Source organism: Ahaetulla prasina, chromosome 4, assembly GCF_028640845.1.
Source record: "Ahaetulla prasina isolate Xishuangbanna chromosome 4, ASM2864084v1, whole genome shotgun sequence".
In the NCBI taxonomy this organism is placed as follows: domain Eukaryota; kingdom Metazoa; phylum Chordata; class Lepidosauria; order Squamata; family Colubridae; genus Ahaetulla; species Ahaetulla prasina.
Window position 1 is genome coordinate 9,790,295 of NC_080542.1, and position 18,072 is coordinate 9,808,366.

The 18,072-nt window shown below is 41.5% G+C and overlaps 1 pseudogene and 2 gene segments (V, D, J or C); 1 reads left to right on the forward strand and 2 right to left on the reverse strand.

Moving 5' to 3' along the window:
* Nucleotides 1-4,807: 4,807 nt before the first annotated feature.
* LOC131197855 (Ig heavy chain V region 3-like) lies at nucleotides 4,808-5,369 on the reverse strand. The segment is given in 2 exon segments: nucleotides 4,808-5,154; nucleotides 5,240-5,369. Coding segments are annotated over 2 exon segments (393 nt in total).
* Nucleotides 5,370-12,767: 7,398 nt separating this feature from the next.
* LOC131198993 (5S ribosomal RNA) lies at nucleotides 12,768-12,886 on the forward strand (annotated as a pseudogene).
* Nucleotides 12,887-14,179: 1,293 nt separating this feature from the next.
* Nucleotides 14,180-14,741, reverse strand: LOC131197856 (immunoglobulin heavy variable 3-21-like). The segment is given in 2 exon segments: nucleotides 14,180-14,559; nucleotides 14,649-14,741. Coding segments are annotated over 2 exon segments (426 nt in total).
* Between the last annotated feature and the right edge of the window lie 3,331 nt (nucleotides 14,742-18,072).

The following is an 18,072-nucleotide window of genomic DNA, read 5'->3' on the forward strand; positions in this document are numbered from 1 at the left end:
AACAAAATCTATCTAATCAGTAAAACTCAAAATCAAAGTTTCATTTTTCCCCCCACCTCAAGCACAAAGTCCAGAAGTGGTTTCCAAGTAGAAATGAAGAACAAATCCTATATCAAATGGATTTTCTAAATAGTTATTTAAGTTACAAGAGGATTGGAGACAGACAACTTAAAGGAAGGATTTGTCCCTGTTTTACTTCTAAACTAAAAATAAAGATAGATAAATCACCTATGAAGAATTATTTAATCTCTTCGTTCCCGACAGAAAGGGAAGGCTTCTTTCAAAAATATGATCTAAACCAGTGGTAAAATTCAATTTTTTTTTTACTACTGGTTCTGTGGGCGTGGCTTGGCGGGCATGGCAGGGGAAGGATACTGCAAAATCTCCATTCCCACCCCACTCCAGGGGAAGAATACTGCAAAATCCCCATTCCCTCCCCCACCCCTGGGGGAAGGATATTGCAAAATCTTCATTCCCACCCCCACTCTGGGGCCAGCCAGAGATGGCATTTGCCAGTTCTCTGAACTACTCAAAATTTCCACTACCGGTTCTCTGAACTACTCAAAATTTCCACTACCGGTCCTCCAGAACCTATCGATACCCGCTTGATTTCACCTCTGATCTAAACAAAGTATGTATCTCTGTGTGTATGAGTAATTTTTTAAAAAACTATTGTTTTAAAGAATGAGTCACTTGCATTCATCAGTCTGGACATATAGAAAGTAAGGGACAATTGTGGATTATCCCTTCATTTATAGATGTCTTTGTATTAAAGACTATTTTTTCCATTATAGAATATAGTTTTCCTTTTTAACATACCCTATACGTATGCATGAATGAATACACCCACCCAGACCTTCACACAGAAAAATAGATTATGGCGATGTCTTTATTTGGGGCTGGACAAACATTATTATTTATAAGTACAATAGCAATAGCAATAGCACTTAGATTTATATACCGCTTTACAGTGCTTTACAGCCCTCTCTAAACAGTTTACAAAGTCAGCCTATTGCCCCCAACAATCTGGGTCCTCTTACCAACCTTGGAAGGATGGAAGGCTGAGTCAACCTTGACCCTGGTGGGATTTGAAGTGCCAAATTGCAGGTAGCCAGCAGTCAGCAGAAGTAGCTTGCAGTTCTGCACTCTAACCACTGCGCCACCGAGGCTCATATATAGGCTGGGATACATTAATGTTGTGTTACCCTCGCACATATGTGCTAGTCATTGCCGACTCTAGGGGGGCTGTGCTCATCTCCATTTCAAAGCCAAAGAGCCAGCACAGTCCGAAGATGTCTCCGTGGTCATGTGGCCGGCATGACTCAATGCCAACGGCACACGGAATGCTGTTACCTTCCCACCAAAGGTGGTCCCTATTTTTTCTACTTGCATTTTTATGTGCTTTTGAAACTGCTAGGTTGGCAGAAGCTGGGACAAGTAATGGGAGCTCACCCCGTTACACGGCAGCACTAGGAATTCAAACCGCTGAGCTGCCGACCTTTTGATTGACAAGCTCAATGTCCTAGCCCCTGAGCCACCGCATCCCTCTACTGAGTCATTACAAGACACAATTAGTCCCAAACTAAAATATTTTATTGTAACAGCTGAGAATTACGTTTCATCCCCAGCTGAGTCCCAATTAGTTGCAAAATAAGTCCTTCGGAAGAAGTCCTTCAGGATAATCACCAAGCTTATCTTCTTTGACACCCTGCCAAAGGCCTTACTTGGCAAAGCCCAACGGAGTTCAGAAACAAGCAAGAGATGCCGACTGGAAACAGAGTTAGCAATGTTGCTTTCCTGCAAAAGGCCCCAAGTGCCTTTGTTTCTCTTTTAAGCCTTATGGGAGGCACCAATCATCTCCTGGCCTTACTCCTGAGTCATCCCTTTTGCTTTAGCTGCTCTTGCCTTCTGGCAGCTCTGTGCATGTGTGCACTAGGAACAGGCTCCTCCTGTTCTTCTGCCTCTCTGCTATCTGACTCTGGGGGCTCCGGAGTCTGCGCATCACTCTCAGATGGCCCTGGCCCCATCTCTGCCTCCAACACAGAGCCCTCATCCAGGCCTTCCCCAGACTCCAGGACTGGCCTATGTTCCTCCCCAGCCTCCTCACTGTCCAACTCCCCTGCCAGCTCTGCAGGCTGCTGGCAGACCACAACAATTGATTAAATAAAATTCTTGCTTTGCAATGTGGACATTGTGGGATTGATTTTGTTCACTTATCAAAATCTAGAGGTTTTACAAGATGAGATCATAGGATTTATTTCATTCTTTTTTCTTTTCTTTTAATTTCCAGAGGTTGGGGTTTTTAAAAGTGAGTCTTGTCTTGTCTTGTCTTGTCTTGTCTTGTCTTGTCTTGTCTTGTCTTGTCTTGTCTTGTCTTGTCTTGTCTTGTCTTGTCTTGTCTTGTTTTGTCTTCTCATCTCATCTCATCTCATCTCATCTCATCTCATCTCATCTCATCTCATCTCATCCCTTATCTTAAAATGAGTGTTGAGTGCATCATGTTGAAGCAACTCCTGTTTAATAGGTCATGGCAAGGAGAAGAAGACAGGAAGATGATCCAAAATGTAGAGATAAAGGGGATTTTTGGGAAAGAAGTGCTGAAATTGCTAAAATTTGGCTTTAGGGGATTGAATATAGATTAATAGAGAACTAATGTACGGAAAGAAATTCAGGTCTAAGAAGTTTGAATATAAACTGATGGAGAAGAATGAAAAATGAATAATACGTAGAAAAGAATGAAACAGGTAATTTGGTAATGCTGACAGAAACAAAGGGGACTGGCTGCAAATTAATGGAGAAGGAATTAAAAAGGAGTATTAAATAGAGGAGAATGTCAGCATTCCAAAGAAAAAGATTCTGAGAATATCATTGTCCCAAAGATCCATTTTATTAGAGATGTCATATTGGCACATCTGGGGAAAACCCGAATCTGAGAGTTCTGGGTTTTCCTTAGTCCAAAGAAAACCCAAAATCCAACCTGTATACCCAATCACCCATCACATGGTCCAATTGTTACTTCATTCCAACAGGAGACTACTCCCTGTCACTCCCCTCCAGGTGCAGGGTAATATATCCTTATTTATTTATTTATTTATTTATTTAATCATATTTATATACCGCCCTATCTCCCGAAGGACTCGGGGTGGTTAACAGGCACTTAAAAAACATATAAATACATAAATACAACATAAAAACAATTAAAAAACTTATTCTAAAAGCCCGATAGTTAAAATTATGATTAAAAATATAAAACTAAAACCCAATTTAAAACCCATAAATTTAAAATCTAACTCAGTCCCGCGCAAATAAATAAGTGTGTTTTAAGCTCGCGGCGGAAGGTCCGAAGGTCCGGAAGCTGACGAAGTTCTGGGGGCAGTTCGTTCCAGAGGGTGGGAGCCCCCACAGAGAAGGCCCTTCCCCTGGGCGTCGCCAGACGACATTGCCTCGCTGACGGCACCCTGAGGAGTCCCTCTCTATGAGAGCGCACGGGTCGGTGAGAGGTATTTGGTCGCAGTAGGCGGTCCCGTAAGTAACCCGGCCCTATGCCATGGAGCGCTTTAAAGGTGGTCACCTTGACTTTCAGAGAAAGGAATGCTGCTGTGGCTAATTTTTTTTTTTATTTGCATTTATATCCCACCCTTCTCCGAAGACTCAGGCGGCTTACACTATGTCAAGCAATAGTCTTCATCCTTTTGTATATATATACAAAGTCAACTTATTGCCCCCAACAATCTGGGTCCTCATTTTACCTACCTTATAAAGGATGGAAGGCTGAGTCAACCTTGGGCCTGTGGGACTTGAACCTGCAGTATTTGCAAGCAGTTGCTGTTAATAACAGACTGTCTTACCAGTCTGAGCCACTAGAGGCCCCATCATAATCTCCCACCATCCTTCAAATCCCCCCTCCCAAATTCCCAAGTGCTAAACATGGCAGCCCAGAAGTCTCAAAGAAAAATGGCTTCCAAGCTGACAGAGAGTTGGTGATACAGAGAGAACGAAAGGCAACAGAATTTCAAAATAATAGAAGAAAGTGACGAAAGAAATGAATCCACATTTCTCCCAAGAAAGGGCAATTACACTTTTATGTTTAAATCAGGGGTGAAATGCTCCCAGTTTGGACCCAATTGCCCGATCTGGTAGTGGGTGGTTCAGAGAACTGGTAGCAAAAATCCCTGCTCCACCCACCATGCCCAGTTGAGCCATGCAATCATCAGAGGTTGTTGTTGTTTTTTAAAGCATTTTTCTTTGGCTGAAAAATGCTTTTAAAAGTAAAAAAAAAAACCCTCTGATGATTGTGCAGCTCAGCCGGGATCGCCAGAACCTTTTAAAAACATTTTTTCTACAACCTCTTTAGCCGAGGTTGTAGAAAGGCAAAAAAAAATGCTTTTAAAAGAAAAGAAAAGCCTCTGACGATCAGGCAACTCAGCTGGGATCGTCAGAGGAGCCTTTTAAAAGCATTTTTTCTTCGGCTGAAGAGGTTGTAGAAAAAATGCTTTTAAAAGTTAAAAAAGAAAAGTTGGCCATGCCCATCCAGTCACATTAACCCCCACCAACAAGCCACGCCCAAAAAACTGGTAGTAACAAATTTTACATTTCACCCCTGCTTTAAATGTCCCATTTTTTTCTACCACCATGAAATTTCTTTTTCTTCAACCAAAGTTCCATGTAGCTTCTTCCAAGATCAGCTCAGTGCTCTATTTTTAATATCTCACTACTGTATTGTAGAGAGATTTATACGATCCTTTTCTCTTCTACTACACAAATTCAGATGTATGTGATTGAATCAGTTTGGAGACTTGCTCAGACGTCATGAAAGTTCTTGATGGGCTTCAGATTCACTTCCTCCCACTGTGCCTCTCGCACAGTAATAGACAGCTGTGTCCTCTGCTTTCAGATTGTTCATTTGCAGATACAGCTGACTGAGGGAATCGTCCCTGGAGATGGTGAAGCGTCCCTTGACTTTGTCTGAGTAGTAAATTGCAGTTGTACCCATTCTTGCAAGCCATTCCAGTCCTTTCCCCGGATACTGTCTCACCCAATTCATCCAGTAGTTCCTCATGATGAAGCCAGAGCCATGACAGGAGATACGAATGGACTCTCCAGGTTTTTTCAAGTCCCCTCCAGACTCCACCAACTGGACTTGAGAATTGACACCTAAAAGGAAAGATGTTTCAATCAGATCTCTTAAATACAATAACAACAGACGGCAGGAATATAAATATAGAGAGGAAAACGTTACCATCAAGGGATGCGAGTAAGAGCACCACGTTCAACCAAAGTAACATTTTTGTGCCCTCTAATGAATGGAGGGAACTGATAGGAGAAGATTTGGGAAAGGTCACAAAATTTGTGTTGGCCTTAAAAGTAAAACCAACTGTCTCCTTTAAAGGGGAAATTGTGCCTCAAATTTGCATATTGGTTGAGATAAAAGAGCTCCTCAGTGAATTTACCTCACAGTTTTCCTCGCACACACTTCCTACAGGGGTGAGTTTTAAATAACGTTTAACTCTTGAGAAAACCGAAAGCATCTTTTACATTAGAGCCACTCAGACAAAGAGTTGAAATATTTCATCACTTCTCAGTCCCAGGGCAGAAAGTTCCTGTGACTAATGTGATTTCTATTTTATTTATTTTTTTGGAAATAAACCCTTCAGGGTAAGGCAGGGGGTTTCTATGGCTATATTGTCCGAGTTTTCTTTTTCTTTTTTTTTATTGAAAAAGTTTTACAACAACAATTAAATTTTCCCCCCACCCCCTCCTTCCCCCCTCCCTCCAAAACCCCCCTTCCCCCCCCGACTTCCCGGAGCAAACACAAGGTATAGTTCAATAAAGAAACAATCATACATTACATTTTTAAAATCTAACATAATTATAATCCTTCTCTCTCACATAACCTGACTTCTTCCATTGAAATCAAAAACAACATCCTTCATTCAAAGGCAATCTGAAATTTCTTAATCTGATATCTATTTTGAATATAATCAATCCAATTCTTCCATTCGTTTAGATTTTTTTCTTGAGTACTGTCTTTCAAGAAGGCTGAGATTTTGGCCATCTCAGCCAAATTGGAAACTTTCAATATCCATTCTTCTATTGTGGGTAATTCTTTTTTCTTCCAATATTGTCCAATCAACAGTCTTGCTGCTGTTATTGAGTTCAAAATCAATTTAGTCTCAATCACTGTACAGTCTGTTATTATTCCCAAAAGGAAAAATTGCGGTAGGAACTTTATCTTCTTCTTCAGGACATTCTGCATATATTGTCCGAGTTTTCTCAATGCTTTCCTTCAGCGCTGAGCTTGTTTGTTGATTCAGCTTTGCAACAAACACTTTTTATGAGGTGATAAGCGCTCTTGGCTGAACGCCCAGACATCTTGTTAAGCTTGTTAACAGCTGCCTGAGGGAAAGGAAAAAAGCGGTAAAAAGGTGTCGGTTTATTATTCTATTGTGATTGCTGCTCTTCTGAGGTTTATGGAAATAAAAGTATGATAAAAATATAGGGGTTTTGTCCGGGTTGGGGGGGCACCAGGGTAAATCTTCTGACACTATCTAGTCATGGTGGCACAATGGTTAGAATGCAGTAAATTGCAGGCTCGTTCTGCCAAATGCCAGCAGTTTGATTCTCTACCAGTTCAAGGTTGACTCAGCCTTCCATCTTTCTGAGGTCGGTAAAATGAGATCCCAGATTGTGGGGGGCAATAGGCTGACTCTGTAAACCGCTTAGAAGGGTCTGTAAAGCATCGCAAAGTAGTTCACAAGTCTAAATACTGTTGCTATTTATCTTTTTACTGTTTGAAAGCTGCCCACATTCACCTTATCATTGAGAAATGCAGCAGAACAAACAAGCAAGCAAGCAAAAACAAAACAAAAACCATAAACCCATAGATTTTCTTCTAAGTGTCTGTCCATTAGTCTGTCTTCTGAATCATTGGGCAAATTTGTATCCATACCTTTTTAGCTATTTTGCATGTCTATGGAGATTCTCGGGGGACGCGGTGGCTCAGAGGCTAAGATGCTGAGCTTGTCAATCGAAAGTTCGGCAGTTCAGCGGTTCGAATCCCTAGTGCCATGTAATGGAGTGAGCTCCCGTTACTGGTCCCACCTTCTGCCAACTTAGCAGTTCGAAAGCACATAAAAAATGCAAGTAGAAAAATAGGGATCACCTTTGGTGGGAAAGTAACAGCGTTCCGTGTGCCTTTGGCATTTTTTTTTAATTTTATTTTATCACAACAGTATACACAAACATCGTCATAAATAAAAACAACATATCATGAAAGAAAAATATGTATATATATAAGCAACAGCTATGTTAATTAGATATAATGAAGAGAACAATAGGACAGGAACGGTAGGCACTTTTGTGCTCTTATGTACACCCTTATAGTCCTCTTAGGAATGGGGTGAGGTCAATAGTAGACAGTTTTTGGTTGAAGATTTTGGGATTTTGAGTAGAGACTATGGAGTCAGGTAATGAGTTCCAAGCGTTAACAACTCTGCTACAGAAGTCATATTTTCTGCAATCAAGTTTGAAGCGGTTGACATTAAGTTTGAATCTATTGTTTGCTCTTGTATTATTGCGATTGAAGCTGATGTAGTCTTTTACAGGAAGAATATTGCAATAGATGATTTTGTGTGTTAAACACAGGTCATGTCGAAGTCGACGGACTTTAGTCCATGACCATGGAGACGTCTTCGGATAGCGCTGGCTCTTCAGCTTTGAAACGGAGATGAGCACCGCCCCCTAGAGTCAGGAACAACTAGCACATATGTGCGAGGGGAACCTTTACCTTTACCTTTATGGAGATTCTCAGTTATCCAGGTCAATTCCTCACCATCCAGTCAGAGCTGAAGAAGCTTCTGGGATGAGAAGCGAAATGTCTTCAAAGAAAAACCAGAAAGTCCAGTTGCCTCTTGAAAAAAAAAGCACCTTTGAGACTCTTTTTCATGACCACCACATATGATGAAATGCTCCTTCATGTTGTTTGCATTTACAGGAAAACATTGAATGGCATTTACTGATTCTAGATAGTTTCTCTGATGGGAAAAATCAATGATGCAACAAGTTATTGGGGGGGAAAAAACCATGAGGATTATACCAAGGGTGAAATCTACTTACCTTCCTTACTGGTTCGGAAATGCACATGCCGCGTGTGCCCGTCACATGCATGTACAGACCCTTTGTGCATGCACAAAATCTTTGGTTAAAACCAGGAAGTAATGACAACCGGGTGTCTGGGCGGAGCCTCACGCCGCCATCGCTAAAAGTTCTTTGAACCATCCGCCGCGATTGCTACCGGATCCGGTCCGAACCGGGAACATTTCAACCCTGGATTGTCCCCTCCTGAGATGTGAAGTTTTCATGAGACTTTTTCAGTAAACTATTAATCAAGAAGAAAACTATTAATTAGTAGGTTTTTTTTATTAATAGTTTTTTTTATTAAGTAAACTATTAATCAAGAAGAGGGCCGTGAAAATATTTACAGACCCCTCGCATCCTGGACACAAACTGTTTCAACTCCTACCCTCAAAACGACGCTATAGAGCACTGCACATCAGAACAACTAGACACAAGGACAGTTTTTTCCCGAAGGCCATCACTCTGCTAAACAAATAATTCCCTTAACACTGTCAAACTATTTACTAAATCTGCACTACTATTAATCTTCTCATCGTTCCCATCACCAATCTCCTTCCACTTATGACTGTATGATTGTAACTTTGTTGCTGGCAATCTTTATGATTTATATTGATATATTGACCATCATTTGGTTTGTAAATGTTGTACCTTGATGAAGGTATCTTTTCTTTTATGTACACTGAGAGCATATGCACCAAGACAAATTCCTTGTGTGTCCAATCACACTTGGCCAATAAAATTCTATTCTATTCTATTCTATTCTATTCTATTCTATTCTATTCTATTCTCTATTCCATCTATTCTATTCTATTCTATTCTATTCTATTCTATTCTATTCTATTCTATTCTATTCTATTCTATTCTATTCTATTCTGGCAATAACATAAAAAAATATTTGGCCTGCAGAATTAGAAAATATCTAATGAGATTTGTTTTATTCCCTACCCTACCCCACCCCCACTCGGTGCAGAGGCCAAGAGGTTTGATGTGACAGCACTGCCCCCCAGTGTCCAAAGTGAGGAAGTGAGGAACACATCCTCCTTCTTCAAGGAGATTCTTTAGGTCCAGATGTTTCTTCAATATTTGGCTGGCAGTTTGGATATTTAGAAAGATGATGATAAACTTTCATTTCCTGCCTTGTGCCGTGATACTCAAGGGCTACATTTCATTCAAGGTTTGGGTCCCCACTCCCCCGGAAGCCAGATCTCTTCGAAGTTGAAACTGGAATATTCAAACCACCTTCATTTTTTAAATATTTTCTTCCTACAAACTCTGAAATTGGATGTAGAATAAAAGAGTCCTAAAGTGCTCACTAGAAGGTGATAATCCTCAATGAGTAATTAGGATATTGGTTGGAAGAGAAGGGAAGGGGAAGGGAGGGGAAGGAAGGGGAGAAGAGGAGAGGAAAGGGAAGGGAAGGAAGGGGAGGAAAGGGGAAGAAAAGGGAGCAAAGGGGAGGGGAGAGGAGGGGAGAGGAGGGGAGGGGAGGGAATGGCAGGACAGGGAGAGGGAGAGGGGCCGGGATAGCTCAGGCAATAGAGAAGCCTGTTATTAGAACACAAAGCCTGCAATTACTGCAGGTTCGAGCCCGGCCCAAGATTGACTCAGCCTTCCACCCTTTATAAGGTAGGTAAAATGAGGACCCAGATTGTTGCGGGGGCAATAAGTTGACTTTGTAAAAAATATACAAATAGAATGAGACTATTGCCTTATACATTGTAAGCCGCCCTGAGTCTTCGGAGAAGGGCGGGGTATAAATGTAAACAACAAAAACAACAACACCTTATATTCCAGCTTGTGCCTCCCTTCCTTGATTTCATACTACATCAAATTATCAGGAGTTTTAGGGCATCCATATTTTATTACATTTCTACTGATAGGGGAGCTTATGATTTTAAACATATTTAAACTTTCAAATTTCTCTCTCCTTCCCTCCAGGGGTGAAATCTAAAAATTTTCCCTACCGGTTCTGGGGGCGTGGTTTAATTGGTGGGTGTGGCTTGGTGGTCAGGTGACTGAATGGGCATGGCCAATAATAAATAAATAATAAAAATAATAAAGTATACAAAACTTGGGAGCACACCGATCTACCTTCTTTAAAAATAGAGGCTCCGGTCTACTAATTGCCTTTTTTTGAGAGCTCGCTGGTCTAACTTCTTTAAAAATAGAGGCACCAGTCTTCTAAAACAGGGCTTGGGATAATGTTTCCAGGAGTTGTCAAGAGTTTCTAGACTGAATAGAATGAGCCCAATAGCCCCACCTCAAGCAATAAATAAAAATAATACATTATTGTGCGCAACTTGGGCGTTCTCCTGGATGGACGGTTGTCTTTCGAAGATCATTTGACGACCGTCTCCAGGAGAGCTTTTTATCAGGTTCACCTGATTCACCAGTTGTGCCCCTTCCTGGACTGGGATGCCCTATGCACGGTCACTCATGCTCTCGTGACTTCTCGCTTGGACTATTGCAATGCTCTCTACATGGGGCTCCCTTTGAAGTTAGTCCAGAACGCAGCTGCGTGGGTGATAGAGGGAGCGGTTCGGAGCTCCCATGTAACACCCATCCTGCACAGACTGCACTGGCTGCCTGTTGTCTTCCGGGTGCGCTTCAGGGTATTGGTGACCATCTTTAAAGCGCTCCATGGCTTAGGACCAGGATATTTACGGGACCGTCTACTGCCATCTTGTATCTCCCAGCGACCTGTGCGTTCTCACAGAAAGGGACTCCTTAGGGTGCTGTCAGCCAGACAATGTCGACTGACGGCCCCCAGGGGGAGGGCCTTCTCTACGGGGGCTCCTACCCTATGGAATGAACTTCCCCCTGGACTTCGTCAACTAGCCGACCTTCGGACCTTTCGCCGCAAACTTAAAACCTATTTATTCCGTTTAGCTGGACTGGCTTGATTTTAAAAATTTTAATTTGTTTTATGGGTTTTAAATTTTTGTAAATTTTTTATTGGGTGTTATTAGATTTTAAATTTTTGGCCAATTGAATAAGTTTTTTAAGGGGTGTTCTTAATATTATATGTATTGTTTTTCTTTGTATTTTTATTCTGGCTGTGCACCGCCCTGAGTCCTTCGGGAGAAGGGCGGTATACAAATTAAAATATTATTATTATTATTATTATTATTATTATTATTATTATTATTATTATTATTATTATTATTATTATTATTACTACTACTACTACTACTACTACTATTATTATTATTATTATTATTATTATTATTATTATTATTATTATTATTATTATTATTATTATTATTATTATTATTATTATTATTATTATTATTATTATTATTACAAAGATGTCCCCTAGTAATTCACCGAACTGTTGGAAATGTAAGAGTAACAATGGAACATACTATCATCTCTGGTGGACATGTCCAGTGGCAAAGCAATTCTGGGCCAAAATCAAAAAGTGGTTAGAAGAGATAACATAAAAATCTATAAAGGGAGAGCCGGAGCAATTCTTACTAGGGATCCCCATAGAAAATACGAAAGATATACATTTTTAAATATTACATATATTAACAGCAGCACGTATAGCCTATGCACAGAATTGGATGAAGGAAAAATCCACCAACAGAAGAAGATTTAATTCACAAAATCTTAGAATGCGCAGAGATGGACAAACTAACAAAAGAATTCAAGGAGAAAGAGGATACAGAATATGGTGAAGTGTGGTGTAGATGGTATGAATGGTTGGAAAATAGGAAAGATTATTATTATTGTTGTTATTATTATTATTATTATTATTATTATTATTATTATTATTATTATTATTATTATTATTATTATTTATTCGATTTTTATACCGCCCTTCTCCCGAAGGACTCAGGGCGGTGTACAGCCAAAGTAAAAACAAACAGTACAATATACAAATTAAAATACGAATTAAAAGACTTATTACATAATTGGCCTAAAAACTTTGAGACATATAAAACTAAAAACCCATTAAAAAATTAAAAGTAAAATTTAAAACCAATAAAATTTAAGCCAGCCCCGCGCGAATAAATAAGTGTGTTTTCAATTCGCGGCGGAAGGTCCGAAGGTCAGGTATTTGGCATAAACCCGGGGGAAGTTCATTCCAGAGGGTAGGAGCCCCCACAGAGAAGGATCTTCCCCTGGGTGCCGCCAGCCGACATTGCTTGGCGGACGGCACCCTGAGAAGTCCCTCTCTGTGTGAGCGTACGGGTTGGTGGGAGGCATGAGGTAACAGCAGGCGGTCCCGTAAGTACCCAGGCCCTAAGCCATGGAGTGCTTTAAAGGTAGTAACCAAAACCTTAAAAGTGCACCTGAAAGATAAGAAAAAACGATTAACATGGTAAAATGTAGATGAAATAAAGGAAGATAGATAATAAAAGTAGACTAAAATAAAGTTAAAACATATGTAAATAGTAAGAAAGGACCGCTTTGAATGAGCTGACAAGAAATAATGATATCTATGTAACTGTTGTATGTTTTGTGTTTTGTTTTAATGTGTTTAAAATAAAATAAAAACTTTTTTTAAAAAAATAATAATAATAATAAATTATAAGCACTTGTTTCCTTAGAACTAGCAGATACTTATATTGTCAGGTGTAATGTGTAGTTGATTCCTGATGAAGCTGCTATCAGTGAAATAAATAGTGTACGGCCATACTACCCTGAAAGCGCCCGATCCTGTCTGATCTCAAAAGCTAAGCAGGCTCAGGCCTGGTTAGTACTTAGATGGGAGACCACCTGGGAATACCGGGTGCTGTAGGCTTAGCCTGGCTAGGTGGCTCAGTGGCTAAGATGCTGAGCTTTTCCATCAGAAAAGTCGGCAGTTCGGTGGCTCGAATCCCTAGTATAGGTCTCCTGCATGAGCAGAGGGGTTGGACTAGATGACCTCCAAGATCCCATCCAACTCCGTTACTGTTAAGAATTCTGTACACTGACTGATTAGCTTGCCTTCAGAAGTTGTGGGAGCTTCATCACTTGAGACTTTCAAGAAGAGATTGCACTGCCCTTTGTCAGAAATGATGTAGGGTCTCCTGCTTGAGCAGGGGATTGGACTAGATGACCCATAAGGTCCCTTCCAACTGTTAATCTGTAAAGATCCTTTCCATTCCTACCATCTCACTTGCATATTGCCCTTATTTGAAAACCAAAACACATCTGGATACACTGTTATATCTGCGGGCCCTGAACCTGGTCTCCTGGCAGAGAGTGACTCGGAGAGTGAATGGGTAGAGCTGATAGGGCTTCCCTCTGCAGGAGCTTCCTCTCTGGCTCCGCTCCAGATTCCAGAGGCAGGATAGGTGGAGGAGGAGGAGCTGACTCGGCCTCTTTCCCCCAATCCCTCCTTCTCCCTGGCAACGCCCCAAGAGCCAACTGAGGAGGATCAATCTTGGCTAGATGCAAGGCAGCAACGCCGAGGGAAATGTGTGCAGCAAAGGAAAGGGAGGGGCCGGCACAGGGAGTGATGAGTCACGGAGCCACACCCCAAAGGGTATAAAAGTGGGTGGAGCTGCCATTGGGCTTTGTGACGGACAAAAACTGACTTCTGGAAACTTCGGCTGCTTTATTGTGAGACTAAGGAATTGGCTTTTGGACTTCTGTTTACTTCTGAACTCTGGGTTGCTCCGCAGCAGACCACATTTGCACTGAAGAGATAGGAGGACTTGGCAGGCAATCGCAGGTTTGTTGCCAGAACTGATATCTGTAGTAGGAGTAAATTGCTGGCAAATACAGTCAGCTCGCGCGTCTTTTGGGTTGTGGTTGAGGGGGACAGAACATACACTGAGGATGAATGAAGAAAGTTTACCTAACTCTTAGCACTTAGATAAATTTATGACCATATTACTAAATTAAGGGCTAAGAAATGAGAGGGAGAGGATGAGGACTGAGTGAATATCAACCTGGATTGAGTATGAAATTGAAATGTGGTGTTTATTGCATGAAGAAAAAGAAAAAGAGGCTCATTCCTATAGATTGAATGGATGGAGGTTGACGGGCAAAATGAAGCCACAAAGGGAGAATCCAAATTAATAAAGCTATTTGTTCTTGTTTTTTTTAATTAGGCAATAAATTTGCAGAACTGCTGGGTGACATAGGCGGTTTTTGCTTGGCTTCGCATATACTTCCTCTCGCTGTGCAATCTAGCACAGTAATAGATGGCCGTGTCTTCAGCTTTGAGGCTGTTCATTTGCAGATACAGCTGGCTTTTGGCGTCGTCCCTGGAGATGGTGAAGCGGCCCTTGACTTTGTCAGCGTAATAAATATTTGAAGACCACATATGTGCCATCCATTCCAGTCCTTTCCCTGGAGCCTCTCTCACCCAGCCCATGTAAAAGCTGGCGAAGATGAATCCAGAGGTTTGGCAGGAGAGACGGAGGGACTCTCCAGGTCTTCTCACATCCCCTCCGGACTCCACCAATTGAACTTCAGATTGGACACCTAGAAAAGAAGGTCGTTTAATAAGACTTCCTGCAGGTAAACACAAGAAACTGTGGAATAACACCTCTGTTTGGAGGACAAAATAATACCTTTGAGGACAATTAACAAGGAGATGAGGTTCAGCCAGTGTGCCATTATTATTCAAAAGATTGGAGGATTCTTAATGATGGGAAAACATTCAGACAAGCAGTCAACCTTGGAGCTTTTGAGGGCAGCAGGCGAACAGGAAGATACGGTTCCTTCGAACAGGAAACACTGAATTTACATAGCCCTGTAGGATAAAAAGAGACACAGGGCACGTTGATCTTCAAAAATGCCTTCATCCTACTTTGTAGACAACATCAGTTAAAGTATATTTATTTTTATCCTGAAGAAGCATGTGGAGCAACGGGTCGATTTTGTCAGAAGGAAAGTCGTATCGTGAAAATACAACGTGCAGCATCATTTGAGCATTTGGGGAACATTAAAGCTGGTAGATAATTCACTGTCTTGCTCTCGGCATGATGGCGGTGCAAATCATATTTAGTGGAACTTTTGGGGATTGGAGGCTAAAACATACAAAGAACGGTTGCAGGTACTGGGCACGACTAGTGTAATGAAGAGAAGGACCAGGGGTGACATGATAGCAGTGTTTCAATACTTTAGGGGCTGTTACAGAGAGGAGGGGGGGTGTCAACCTATTTTCCAAAGCACCCGAAGGCCAGACAAGAAACAATGGATGGAAACTGATCAAGGAGAGATTCAACCTAGAAATCAGGAGAAATTTTCTGACAGTGAGAACAATCAACCCATGGAACAGAAGTTGCCTTCAGAAGTTGTGGGAGCTTAACCACTGGAAGCTTTCAAGAAGAGACTGGACTGCCATCTGTCAGAAATGCTTGGGTGGTGAGTTTGACTAGATGACCTACAAGGTCCCTTCCGACTCTGTCACTTCACTTCACTTCACTTCACTTCACTTCACTTCATTTCACTTCACTTCACTTCTGCTCTGCTCTGCTCTGCTCTGCTCTGCTCTGCTCTGCTCTGCTCTGCTCTGCTCTGCTCTGCTCTACCTTACTCTGTTCAGGAAACCATATTCCATTTCAGATAAGTAGCTGTCCAGTCTCTTCTTAAAACGTCCCGTAATGAAATATTGGAAGAATGCTATCATGTCTCCCCTGGTCCTTCTCTTCACTAGGCTAGCTATGTCCAGTTCCTGCAACTGTTCATCCATATGTCAGTTTGTATATTTAGAAGGATAATCTTAAAGTTTCAAGTCCTTCCTTCTGCCATGATACTAAAGGATTCCATTCCATTCCAGTTCTTATTTCTGAAGCCAAAACGTCTTGTAACTAGGGAAAGTGAAACTGGTATTACATTCTGGAATTCACAATTTTGCCTTTTCTTCCAGCTAATTCTCTAACTGGACCTAGACCAAAAGAATCCTAAAGTTCTCACTAGATGGTACTTCATTCTTCTTGACTAATGCAGGATCTGGGTCTGAATCAAGTTTAAGAGCTTCTCTGAAGAATGACAGGTTCTTGTTTGGCTGCCTCTCACTATGTCTCTCGTACAGTAATAGACAGCTGTGTCCTCTGGTTTGAGGCTGTTCATTTGTAGATACAGCAGGCTATTGACATTGTCCCTTGAGATGGTGAAGTGGCCCTTCACTTTGTCTGAGTAGTAAATAGTACTGGAACTGTAATGTATGTATGCGATCCAATCCAGTCCTTTTTCCAGGAGACTGTCTCGTCCGATACATGGAAGAGCTTCCAAAGATGAATCCAGAACCTTGGCAGGAGAGATGGAGGGACTCTCCAGGTCCCCTCACATCCCTTCCAGACTCCGCCAACTGGACCTCAGATTGGACACCTAAAATGAAAGGAATTTCACTGAGATCTCCTGTATACAAGAATTAAAGCAGGAAGAAGTTGAATTGGGGGGGGGGGGAAACAATTACTTCCGAGAAATGTTAGTAATGCAACCAATTTTATTCACAGGATCATTTTCTCTTCCTTCTATTGAATGGAGAGGAAACAGAGGTGGGTTTCAGCAGGTACTGACCAGTTCATGGAACATTGTCCATGGGGTCGTGATGGGTCAGACATTACCTCGCAACTAACAAAAAAGAACACAAAATTTCCTTTTTCTCCTCAATGGTTTCTTCCATGCGGTTTCTTCCAAGATCAGCTGAGTGAACTTACTCCAAGATCACACTTACTATTGTAGGGATTTATGAGCGCCTTCTCTCTTCTAGTACACAAATTCAAACTTATAAAAGTTAATCAATTTGGAGAATTGCTCAGAGGTAATGAAAGCGCCTGACTGGCTTCAGATTCTCTACTTAACACTGTGTCTCTCACACAGTGATAGACCGCTGTGTCCTCTGGTTTCAGATTGTTCATTCGAAGATACAGCTGACTGAGGGAATCGTCCCTGGAGATGGTGAAGTGGCCCCGTGATTTTGTCTGAGTAGTAAATTACAGATGTACCCATTCATGCAAGCCATTCCAGTCTTTTCCCTGGAGCCTGTCTGTTTTATTCCTTACCCCACCCCCACTGGGGGTGACAACACTGCCCTCTAGTGTCCAAAGAGAGAAGGGGAGACATCTTCCTATTTCTCCAAGAAGATTCTTTAGGTCCAGATGTTACCTCAATATTTGAGTGGCCGTTTGGATATTTAGAAAGATAGTCCTAAAGTTTCGTTTCCTGCCTTCTGCCATGACACTCAAGGGCTACATTTCATTCAAGGTTGTTGTCGTTTTTTTCCCCTCCCTGAGCCAGATCACTTTGTAAACCAGGGGCCGGAATAGCTCAGGCTGTTAGAGCCTGTTATTAGAACACAGTAGCCTGCAATTACTGCAGGTTCAAGCCCGGCCCAAGGTTGACTCAGCCTTCCATCCTTTATAAGGTAGGTAAAATGAGGACCCAGATTGTTGGGGGGGGGCAATAAGTTGACTTTGTAAAAATATACAAATAGAATGAGACTATTGCCTTATACACTGTAAGCCACCCTGAGTCTTCGGAGAAGGGCGGGATATAAATGTAAACAAAACAAAAAAAAAGATGAAACTGGAATATTCAAACCATCTTCATTGTTTTATTTTTCTTCTTCTAGCAAGCTCTCTAATTGGACCTAGAACAAAAGAGTCCTAACATACTCACTAGAAGATAATATATAATATAATGTAACAACAGAGTTGGAAGGGACCTTGGAGGCCTTCTAGTCCAACCCCCTGCCCAGGCAGGAAACCCTACACCATCTCAGTCAGATGGTTATCCAGCATTTTCTTAAAAATTTCCAGTGTTGGAGCATTCACAACTTCTGCAGGCAAGTCGTTCCACTTATTAATTGTTCTAACTGTCAGGAAATTTCTCCTTAGTTCTAAGTTGCTTCTTTCTTTGATCAGTTTCCACCCATTGCTTCTTGTTCTACCCTCAGGTGCTTTGGAGAACAGCCCGACTCCCTCTTCTTTGTGGCAACCCCTGAGATATTGGAACACAGCTATCATGTCTCCCCTAGTCCTTTTTATT